The 11,735-nt window shown below is 42.2% G+C and overlaps 1 protein-coding gene across 3 annotated transcripts; it reads right to left on the bottom strand.

Annotated features, from left to right (window-relative positions):
* Positions 1–1,640: 1,640 nt before the first annotated feature.
* Positions 1,641–11,735, bottom strand: LOC143853303 (B3 domain-containing protein Os01g0723500-like). Of its 3 annotated transcripts, none has more exons than XM_077363017.1 (4): positions 11,386–11,735; positions 9,965–10,379; positions 3,540–3,796; positions 1,641–2,115 (listed from the first exon to the last, which is right to left on the bottom strand). In XM_077363017.1, exons 1-4 carry the CDS (start codon positions 11,464–11,466, stop codon positions 1,831–1,833), a joined length of 1,038 nt encoding a protein of 345 aa, XP_077219132.1. In that variant the 5' UTR covers positions 11,467–11,735; the 3' UTR covers positions 1,641–1,830. The 3 variants fall into 3 exon arrangements, with proteins under 3 accessions (XP_077219132.1, XP_077219133.1, XP_077219134.1); XM_077363018.1 differs by having other exon boundaries at positions 3,540–3,790; XM_077363019.1 differs by having other exon boundaries at positions 3,540–3,766.

The following is an 11,735-nucleotide window of genomic DNA, read 5'->3' as shown; positions in this document are numbered from 1 at the left end:
CCACATTATTTGGGTGATCCAAACCATTCATTTTTAAGGCCTTCACATAGATAGGGTGTCCACAAAAAATCAAATCCATAGGATCATCCTAACCATTCGAACTGTGGAGGCAAAAAATGGACTAATTTGTGAAGGTTTAAAGACATCCATTTTACCTCCACAAATCGTAGGGTTGGGATGATCCTATGGATCTGATTTTTTGTAGACACCCTATCAAAAGTGAGGGTCTTTAAAATGAATGGCTTGGATCACCCAAACAATGTGGGCCTCCACTGTATTTTAAGCTAGTGTGTAGAGAACTATCTACACATATGTGTAGGAACCGTTTTCTCTCTCTCTCTCTCTCTCTCTCTATATATATATATATATATATATATATAGAGAGAGAGAGAGAGAGAGAGAGAGAGAATGGTTTGTGAGCGCTGCAGTGTCAAAAACTCATGTGGGCCCACATTTTTGGGGTGATCCAAAGCATTCATTTGAAAGGCCCTTACATGGAGATTGTGCCTACAAAAAATCAGGTCCATATGATCATCCTAGCCCATTCAAAAGTGGAGGGGAAAATGGATAGATATTGTTTCTCCATAGATCTGTCCATTTTTTCCCTCTACATTGGCAGGGTTAGGATGATCCTAAAGGGCTCATTTTTTGTACACACCTTATCCATAGAAGGGCCTTCCAAATGAATGCTTTGGATCACCCCAAAAATGTGGGACCACATGAGTTTTTGAAGCAGTTGCTCAGATAAGCTATCTGAGCAGCTGCACAGGAACACTTTACTCGCACTCACACACACACACACACACACACACACACATATATATAGAGAGAGAGAGAGAGACAGAGAGAGAGAGAGAGAGGAAACTGTTGGTGCGCTTGAGCTCACCAAAGTTATGGTGCTCTTAAGCGCCCAATCACATGGGGGCCCACTTTGTTAGGATGATCCAAGGCATTCATTTGAAAGGCCTTATCATAGATAGGGTGTGTACCAAAAATCAGCTCCATAGGATCATCCTAACCCCTCCATTTGTGGAGGACAAAATGGACAGACAGTGTTTGTCCACAAATCTGCCCATTTTGTCCTCCACAAATGGAGGGGTTAGGATGATCCTATGGAGCTGATTTTTGGTACACACCCTATCTATGATTAGGCCTTGCAAATGAATGGTTTGGATCACCTATTGAGCTGTGGGACTCATGTGATTGGGGAGCTTAAGCGCACCATAGGTTTGGTGCGCTTAAGCTCACCAACAGTTTCCTCATATATATATATATATATATATATATATATATAGGGATTTGCTACGGACTATTGCAGACAAAATCTATTGAAAAGTTAAAAAGATATTACTATTGGGACCGGTAGAGGTCACCCTCAAAAGCTAGCCGTTAAGGGGAGGGTGCCCAGTTCCTTATAACCCCATCTACATCTACTCACTTTTCCGATATGAGACCTTTGCTTTTGCGTGGAAGCACCCCAACAATCATAATCTTTAGTTGAATTTAAACATCCACAAACTGGATAAGTGCATATATGCACACTACCTGCTATTGATGCAGAGAGGTGCCCAGGCAAGGCAGCCAAAAAAATTCTCAAGGCTCTGTTTTTTGTAGTATGTTCTCTTTCAACCAAGAAAAGATAAAGATATATCCAGAGTACCTATATACAGATCATGTTCTCTCTCAACCAAGCAGAGATAAATACAGAGCATCCATACATCAGTATTTGGTTACATACCATGCTTGGTAGAAACATCTTCCTACTACAGTAAGAGACAGAATTGCTGCTAGAGGACCAAAAGAACAGAACTTTAAGCATCCCAAGAACCATCAGATGGCTTGAGATTTGATCTGTGCCTTATTTTCTTCGGACAATCGGAAAATGTGCACACACATTTTGCGCTTACCCACAAGCTCAAATATGCAGGAATCTCCTTCTTTAAGATTGTTACCGCGTGCAAAGGCAATCCACCCAGCAGATATAGTGTATCTACTCCAATTATTAATTTTCACCACAATAATTTTCACTTCCCATGTCTTTCCCCTCGGATCTCGGAGGATAATTTTGAATCTTTTTTCAGGAAGATGTGCCCTCGCGAAATGAGTTGGTATCCACTGCATAGGAAATAGCTAATCAGTAGCAAACAGTTACAACAGCTTGCAAGTCTGTCATGATCTAAATGTACTAACTACTAATGCATTGATTATTACATGCAGGGCATTCCTCAGCCTACATCTCCTGATATGAGAACCAAGAAAGTCTCAACTATGTTCCTCTTATTGTCATATTTATTACTTTTGTACTTCCTCAAACCCCCTATAATCAACCAAAAAAAAGTCAAATTTGATCATCAAATTGCATGTGGAGCATAGTCTCAATATCCCAACGATCCATTAATATGATGCATTGTACCGCACAACCCCATCACATCCAGCCTTTTTTTTATCCTAAATGCCATGTAGCACCCTAAATTTGGATTATGTTCTTGCTGAGGAAAATGCCAAAGCAATGCGAAACTTGGTGGATTAAAACATTTGGAAAAAATACAAACCTTTACCAAAATGCCCATGACTTGATTCTAGCATATCATCTGCCAAGGATTATTTGAGCATGTCCATAATTTGCTGCTTGATTCTTTGATTTTGAGACTAAATTCATGGGACTGTAGAAGATGTTGTATTAACTTGTAGATTGTACGCGGAACACTTGCTTATTATGGATGTCCAAACCAAGAAAGGGTCTCACCAGCTCAAAGTATTGGAGAGCCCCAAACTTGTTTAGGGGGGTAGAGTATGCTAATCATCAATGCCTGGACTACAAGCTTCATGAATAATGAAATAATCTCCTAACATGTACTAAAAATGCAGACAATCAAAATGTAACCAACGAGTAGTTAATAGGAGAAAACCAGGTCTTTTCCTTTTTTTGTCTGGGGATACAACAACCAATGTCCAAAACATAAAGCAGATTTGCAGCATCCCCTTACTGCGTACTAAAATATGCCTTTTGTTACTATTGACTTTACAAGCACAATAGAACTCTTGTAAGGTAGAGAGTTTCTAAATGGAAGAAGACACTGAAGAAATGACACACATAGTGATGATATACAAGGAGCAAGAGGGGTTCGGCTAACACTTTGGCTGATCAGCTGGCAAAGGAGGGAGTGGGTTTATTGGTTTTGAGTGTTGTATTTAATGATCCTGTAGCGGGACTCCCGTGATCTATTGTATTACACAGGGACATCTTGTCCCTTTTACGTGTAATTATCTTATCTGGAATAAAATAAACTGTTTCCTTTCGAAAAAAAAAGGGGGGTAAATTTTTTGCTCCAAAGATGCATAGCTCCAAGTTAAGGGAATCCACAAAATTTAGCCTCTAACATATTTGTATTAGGTAGTATATGGTGAATAATATTTACATGATGAAAGATGATATAATATATATGTTATCACAACACTTATATCGCATATTGGTTTGAGGGAGATTAAAAGAGAAATTAATGAAGTGCATGGCATAGAAATTGGCAAAATAGACTCACCACAGTGCGTCTGGAGTGCACATGAAATGCGTTCATAATTGTCGTAAAAAATGGAAAATCGGAGGAAAAGGAGTTGGCTCTTTCCTTAACTTTTCCTTTTTCATCTGACTTCACATGCTGCCTTCTTTGCAAATAATGAACTCGTCCAGCAACACTGACAGGCAGGTCAAGATCCTCTGACTCAATCCTTATAACACCCTCTGGTTTAGGAGATGGCTTATATTTGCCTACATCATACAAACAACGGTCACCTGTACCTAATGGTAGATTTAGAAATTAGAAATGAAAGCAGCTGACAGAAGCACTAAATGTCTACCATTCAAAAAAAAAAACACGGAAGCATTTAATGTCAACTTAAAATGAACACTTTTGCATATCGGCATACATTCTTTATTCTTTACCTTAAGACCATATTTTGCAACCATGAAATTTTTTTCATGGAATATTAGTTTACTAGAAGACTTTTCCTTTCCCCTGAATTTCAGCCACTTCTCGCCCTCTCCTTACTCATTGAGAGGGCAAGAGTGATGGTGCAAAGTTGCTGAAAATAGGGAAAAAACCATTTTGACGAGAGTTTTCTTCTCTGTTTTTCAGCCACTTCTCACCCTCTCCTAGTGCCCTCCCAATTCTCTCCCTCTCCCATACTCCTTGCCCCTCTCCTACCACTTGATAAACTAATTTTCCAGGGTAAAAAAATTCATGGCTGCCAAACATGGCCTAAATAGATAATTATTCCAAAGAAGCATGAAGTTCAATATGAAATAATAGTCACTTTTTTCTATTTTTTAACTGCAAAATCTAAATAATGATAACCTCATGTCCAGGATTTCACATGCATCTACAATCTATTTGCAGTATGAAACAATTAAGCATTATTATATATGAAAACATGAATACTTATTTGGGTAAGGAAAGGGAGAACAACAAGAGAACATAGAAGATAAATAATACCTGTAGCTTATGTGAAGAAAATTCGAAAAGACCATCAAAAGGATACAGTTTGTTAGATGTATGTTTATGTCATGTAGACAAGGTTTTAAATTTCGACCGAAAACTGAAATTTTGGGTTTCGGTTGATAGCGAAACCGAAATCGACTAAACCTGAAAGAGGAGTTTATTTCGGTTGAGTTTATTTCGGTCGAAATTTCGTTTATCCCAAAATTTCGTCCAAAATTTTAGGGATTTCACCCAAAATTCTTATTTTTTATAATTATTCAATATTATCCCGAAATTTCAGCCGAAGTTACCAACATTTTGGAAATTTTGGCTGAAATTTAGGAAATTTCGATCGAAATAAAGGCTGAGAAAAAATAGCCGTATAATAGTTTTCGATTGAAATTTTGGTGGAAATTTCGGTTTTGGTGAGGACTGAAACGCACTACAAAACCGAAATTTGAAACCTTGCATGTAGATGCCTAAGGGCATATGGTCACTTGTAATGTTCTCTCTTCATATAAATACATTAGTGGGGGGGAGTTTTCCCTAACTTCTTCTCCATTCTTCCTCTCTAACATGGTATCAGAGCAAATGCAAACCTCCTAGATAGCAAAACTCCAAACGCAATGGCCAAACCCAAAAGAGGAGCCACATGTCCCACGTGTAGGCCAAACCTAGAAAGAGGGGCCACACGTGAGGGGGAGTGTTAAAGTATAAAAGATCAAATAACACCTTCTCCAACAGCTTAAGCTTTTGGAGTAACTGGTAGTTTCAAATCTCCTTCCGACCCGTCCAGCCCCCTGCCCCGCCCCGCCCCATCCAGCACACCCTCTCTCTCTCTCTTCCCCGCCACTTCTCCACCTCCCCTTCTTTTCTCCGTTTAAAGCCCTCATTTTCCCTCTTTTCTTCTACCGTATTCCCTAATGGCTTAAATTTCTTTACCCTCTCTTCTACTCATTCCACGGCTCCGACTCCTTGTCATTATCTTCTCTCTTTATGTATTAGAGCCCGTCCCATGCCTCCTTCCTATATTGTTTACTCTCACAGCCGCGATCTCCTCTCTTGACTCCACTCGTAGCCCTTCCCTCTTCTTATTTGCTGTCGTCGTGGTTGGGCCTCTTATTTTCTTCTTCTCCACATGGATTCCCCCATCATTGAGGATCCCTCTCTTTGGCAGCCTTCTGTGGCTTTTGTCCTTTCGTCTCCTGCATCCTCGTCTTCGTAGTCACTCCTCTTCGGTGGGTGGTTCATTCCCACCCATGACCACAGCCAAACTAGACGGGTCTAATTACTTGAATTGGAAAGTTGTTGTGGAGACATTCCTCATTGCTAGGGGGAAAGTCTCTCTTATCTGTTGTGATCCTCTTGCTACCGCTGATCCCCACTTATGAGAAGTGGGAACAGGATGATGCTCTTATTCTTACTCTCCTCTGGCAGAGTATGACCATTCAGATTGCGGCTACCATGATGCATCTTCCGACTTCCAGACAGAATTGGGATCATACCGATGTTCTCTATTCTGGGGTCGCAAACCACGCTCGTATATGTGGCACCTATTCACAGTGGATGCATCTCCGGCATGACGACACTCCTCTCTCCATCTATTATAGTTTGTTTGTTTCTCATTGTCAGCAGCTGGACGTTCTTATGCCCCTCACGACTGATCTGACTATGGCCGCCCAGCAGTAGGATTAGCTTCGTGCCGTTCACTTCCTCAAGACTTTGGGCCCTGAGTTCCTGCATCTCCGCCAGCAGATCTTTGGATATGGCACCATGCCTTCACTTCAGGGGGTATATTTGCGTGCACATTAGTGCCTTGTTGGTGATTCTCTGCCCGCTACCTCTGTTGATAGCACTACTACAGCGGCCTATGGCGTAGGTGGTCGTGCTATCCGTGGTGGTGGTACATTTGGTTGTGGTCGTGGACGTGATTCTAGCCGTGGTGGTCGTCGTGCTGGCCACGATTTTCTTGTCAGCCTGGTGGCCGTCGTCGTCCCTATTGCTCTCACTGTCGGCGAGAGGGACATTATCTTGAGACATGCTACGCTCTACACTCTAAGATGTGCCCTTCCACTAAGCCTCGCTTTAGCCGCTCTGCACACATTTCAGCACCAGATGCTTCAGAGTCCTTGGCCTCTCCATCTCAACCCAGCCCCGCCCCTACTGCTGATAGGGTCCTTCTCTCTTGTGCGGACTATGATGAGTTCCAGCGCCTCAGGTTGACCAGCCGCCCCCCGAGTGCTACTTTCGCCCAGCCAGGTAGCACCCCTGTCCTCTATTTTATGTGTTCCCAAGTCCCCGTTTAGCTTACTTTCAGTCAGTCAGCTTACTAAGCATCTTCACTACTCTGTCTCATTTTATCCATCTTATTTTTTGTTTTAGGATCTCTCGACTAGGCAGACAATTGGCTCTGGCTGTGAGGTGGATGGGCATTATCGTTTGGGCTGTGGCTCTTCCCGTGCCATTTTGCACAGCTGCGTCGCCGCCTATCAGTGGCATTGTCGCCTTGGTCATCCTTGCCTCGAACGTTTACGGCAGATCTCTATTGTTTCTTCTCGTGTTCAGTCTTTTCAGCGCGAGGACCGTGAACTTAGAAAACACCATCGTGTGTCGTTTCCTCCTAGGCATGTTAGTCAGGTCTCGCACCCTTTTGATTTAGTGCACTCGGATGAATGGGGTCCCACGCGGACTACCTCTATTTTTGGATATCGATATTTTGTTGTCTTTATTGATGATTTTTCTCACATAACTTCGCTTTATTTACTTAAGGATCGGTCTGAAGTTTTCTCTGTCTTTTGCACTTTTCATACAGAGGTTATAAATCAATTTAATTGTACCCTAAGATGTTTGCACACTGATAAAGCGAGAGAGTACTTATCCAAATCCAATGGTTTTAATAATTTTCTTTCTACTCGTGGTATTCTTCACCAATCTTCCTGTGCTCACACCTCCTAGCAAAATGGTGTAGTTGAACGGAAGATGAGATATTTAGTGGATGGCGCCCGCCCCCTTCTTATACAAGTGCGGGTCCCAAAGAGTTATTTGGGTGATGTTGTCCTCACCGCCAATTACCTCGTCAATCGGCTTCCTTCCTCGGTCCTTGGTGGTTCCTCACCTTTTGCTATGTTACGTCCTCATCATAACTCCTTCCCTCTCACTCCTCGGATCTTTGTTGTGTGTGCTTTATCCACAACCTTGGTCCTGGCCTTGATAAGTTGGATCCTCGATCTGAATGATGTATCTTCCTGGGTTACTCACGGACCCAGAAAGGTTATCATTGCTACAGCCCTCGCTTGCGTCGGTCCTTCGTTTCGGCCGACATCAACTTTTGGAGAGTGAGTCTTACTTTCTCACTCCTCAGGATAGTATTCCGACCTCTCCTAGTTCCAACCTCCCTCTAATTGTTCCCGTTCTACCTGACCCTGTCGTTGCTCCTTGTCCATCTCCTCCCTTCCTGAGGTTGTTCTTGTTTGTGAGTCATCTTCTTCCTTACAGGTTCCTGCGGCTCCTCCTCCACCTATTACGATGACCTATCAGTAACCGCTGAAATTTGCGGCTCATCCCTCTCCGCCAGCGCAATCGTCAACTCAGCAGGAGATCAAGACTACCATTTATGAGGTACCTATAGATTCTCCCATTGCCTCTCGTACTTGTTCTCATAGTACTACTCATCCCATTTCTTATGTTCTTCCATATAATTCTCTCACCCCTGTTTTTCGTAGTTTTGTGTCTTCCTTGTCTAATGTCTCTTTGCCGCAGCCATTGCCAGCGGCACTTGATCACCCAGGGTGGCGGGCGGCTATGGATCTTGAGATGAGGCCCTTCAGGCCAATCAAACCTAGGATTTGGTCCAACTTCCTCTCGGTGCTCGTCCTGTTGACTACCGTTGAGTTTATACAATCAAACACTTGCCTAATGGGACTGTTGAGCGCCTTAAGCTGTGTTTGGTTGCCAAAGAATATACACAAACCTTTGGCGTGGATTATGGTGAGACGTTCTCTCCAGTTGCGAAAACTCCATCTATTCGTGTTCTCCTCTCTCTTGCTGTCAACTATGGATGGGCCCCACACCAGTTAGATGTCAAGAATGCCTTCCTTCATGGTGAATAAACGGAGGAGGTGTACATGGAGCAACCTTCTGGCTATGTTGCTCAGGAGGAGATGTCATCCTCCATATGTCGATTGAAGAAATCTATCTCTGGCTTGAAGCAGTCCCCTAGAGCATGGTTTAGGAGGTTTAGTGATGCCATCATGTGCTTTGCCATGAAGCAATGTGCAGTTGATCACTCTGTTTTCAACCATCAATCTGCAGTTGGTTGTGTGCTATTGATAGTCTATGTTGATGACATTATCATTACTGGTAGTGATTCGGTGGGGATCCAGAAGTTGAAGACCTTCTTGCAAAAAGAATTTTCTACCAAAGATTTGGGCCGTCTTAGGTACTTCATTGGCATTGAGGTAGCATATTCCACCAGGGGTATCTCCCTCTCACAGAGGAAATACATCTTGGACTTACTTGAGGAGACAGGTTATCCTGGAGTGAAACCTGCCTCAGTTCTCATGGACCCAAATGTGAGACTACTTCCCGAAGAGGGAAACTTATTAGATGACCCTAGCAGATACGGGAGATTGGTTGGTAAACTTATATATCTCCAAGGAGAGGTTTGTTGTTTAAGAAGTGTGGGTATCAGAAGATAGAAGGGTACACATGCAGATTGGGCAGGATCTCCAGCTGACAGGAGATCTACCACAGGATATTGTATCTTTGTAGGAGGTAACATTGTGTCATGGCGAAGTAAGAAGCACGATGTTATATCTAAATCCAGTGCAGAGGCCTAATATAGAGTCATGGCCCACACAAGTGGAGAGCTTATTTGGTTACGTTCTCTTTTGTCAGAGATCGGTTCCCCCTCATCATCTCCTTCTCAGTTATATTGTGAGAATAAGGTTGCGATCCACATTGCCACAAATCCGGTCTTTCATGAGAGGACCAACCACATTGAGGTCGATCGCCACTTTATCCGGCATACGATTCGGAAAGGGGAGATATGCACAGTGTTTACTAGAAGTGTGGACCAGTTAGCTAATATGCTGACCAAACCATTAAACAAATCAAAATTGAGTGACATTTGTAGCAAGCTAGGAATGTTTGACATTTACGTTCTAGCTTGAGGGGGAGTGTTAAATGTACGTTTATGTCATGTGGATGCCTAAGGGCATAGGGGTCATTTGTAATGTTCTCTCTTTATATAAATACATTAGTGTGTGTGTCCGGGGGGGGGGGGGGGGGGGGGGGGTTGTTTCCCTAACTCACTAACTTCTTATCCATTCTTCCTCTCTAACACAGTTGATATCCTAGGTTGGGAGCAATTCTTCACGTGGATTACAAATTCAAGATGCATGGAATATAATTTCATTTCCAGGGTATGAATCTTCATAAACATATATGAATCGGATAATTCAAAGTAGTTTCTTCTCCTTAGTCCTTACCTCGAAGCGAGTCCCTCATATGGTTTTTGGAATCAATTTGGCAAGCTTTCTGCCGAGATACAGCGGGACCAAAATCTAGAGGCTTCTTCGGCGACCTACCTTGTTTTTTGGTTCCATGGAAGAAAGTGGGTTCTTGGAAACTGTCGCTGGTAAAAATGTCTTCCCTCTCACATGCAGTTTTGTCGAAAATTTGTACACTGAAACGCATATTGCCATCGTATCTAAAAACTAGAAATTCAGAAACCATTAAGGAGTGGGCTTTGGCAAATTCCTTCCAACCATCCTGCAGATATGTACCATTGGTTCTTTTTCTTAATTCAACATGCCAAACCTTACTAGTAGGACCCTCTAGAATGGCTGTTCTTTTAGATGATGCTTCCTTTGAAATATGCTTCATGAAAGCTGGTGGAATCCGCTACAAATTTAAAAACAGTTACAGTTTCAGTACACCATTTGAGGGTCAGAATAATGAGTTATTTTGCATTTTTAACTTCTTGGGTCTTGGATAAATGAAAAATAATACAAATAAAAGGTGAAAATGGTTCTAACCAAGAAAAAACAAAGAGAATAGAACAGACCCTGAAGCAAAAAGATGCAACATCGATTTCATAATAAAAACTAAAAACTGATTCATTCTAAATCAACTATGTTGCAATTAGCGATGAAATATTGCATCCAAAGAAAGCAAAACATAAGAATGTGATCTGGAAATCGAGAGGAACAAAAAGAAGAAGAAAAATCCAAAAATTTGACAACAGTAACACTTTCAGCACACTAACAGTTAGGTACCTAACCAATACACCAAAAGCTCAAGAGCTGATGAATGATGAATGTGTTAGGCTAGGCCCTTTAAACCTGTCCCATACCAGGTCGGGTCCCAACTAGTCCCATACCTAGGCGGCCCCCTCTCGAGACTGTAACATTCCAAAATGCTTTCGCATCCACCGTCCTCAGCGGCACACACTGTGACAGCTTTCAATTTAGCCTTTTTTCCAAGTAACCCTCTCCACGTTTTTCGTGGACGTGGTTGCTACTCTGATACCAAATGTTAGGTACCTAACCAATACGCCAAAAGCTCCAGAGCTGATAGAACGCGTTAGGCTAGGCCCTTTAAACCTAACCATACCAGGCTGGGTCCCACCTAGTCCCATACATAGGCGCTCCCCACTGAGATCAGAATACTGGGTTATTTTGCACTTTTAACTTCTTGGTAAATGAAAAAGAATAAAACTGAAAAAGTAAAAAATGGTTATTACCAAGAAGAAGCAACAGAGGACAGAACAAATCCTTGAAGCAAACAGATGCCACATAGTAAAAATTGTTTCATTCTAAAGAAAATACGTTGCAATTAGCAATGAAAGATAGCATCCAAAGAAAGCAAAACCTAACATTATCATTGGGAAATGGAGGGAAAAAAATACCAGACGGTGGGAGAAGTCTCCCAAGAGAACTTTGAAGAAATGTGGCTTCCTTTCTAAGCAGTTTCGACGTGGCCTCGCCATTCTCGAATCAAATGAAGGGTATGAAGTGCTCTGTATAAACAGATATTGCCTTTCATTTCACTCAAATGCTGCATGTGGAGATGCAGAAAAACCCAGATATTGGAAAGTGGGATGTGGCATCTTCTTCCCAAACACGAAATCTCGGACAGAGAGAGACAGAGAGTCAGACACAGAGCACTCTTACATGTGTAACTGAGTGCACTCTTACACGGTTACACATGATCAAAATGGTAGCTTGGACCACTGTGGTCAAATTTTATAGAGAGACC

The sequence above is a fragment of the Tasmannia lanceolata genome, unplaced genomic scaffold, assembly GCF_043159265.1.
Source record: "Tasmannia lanceolata isolate RefF3 unplaced genomic scaffold, GAP_Taslan_0.1 ptg000019l, whole genome shotgun sequence".
Classification (NCBI taxonomy): domain Eukaryota; kingdom Viridiplantae; phylum Streptophyta; class Magnoliopsida; order Canellales; family Winteraceae; genus Tasmannia; species Tasmannia lanceolata.
The sequence above is the reverse complement of the archived record's forward strand: the minus strand, read 5'-3'. Positions and strand labels throughout refer to the sequence as shown.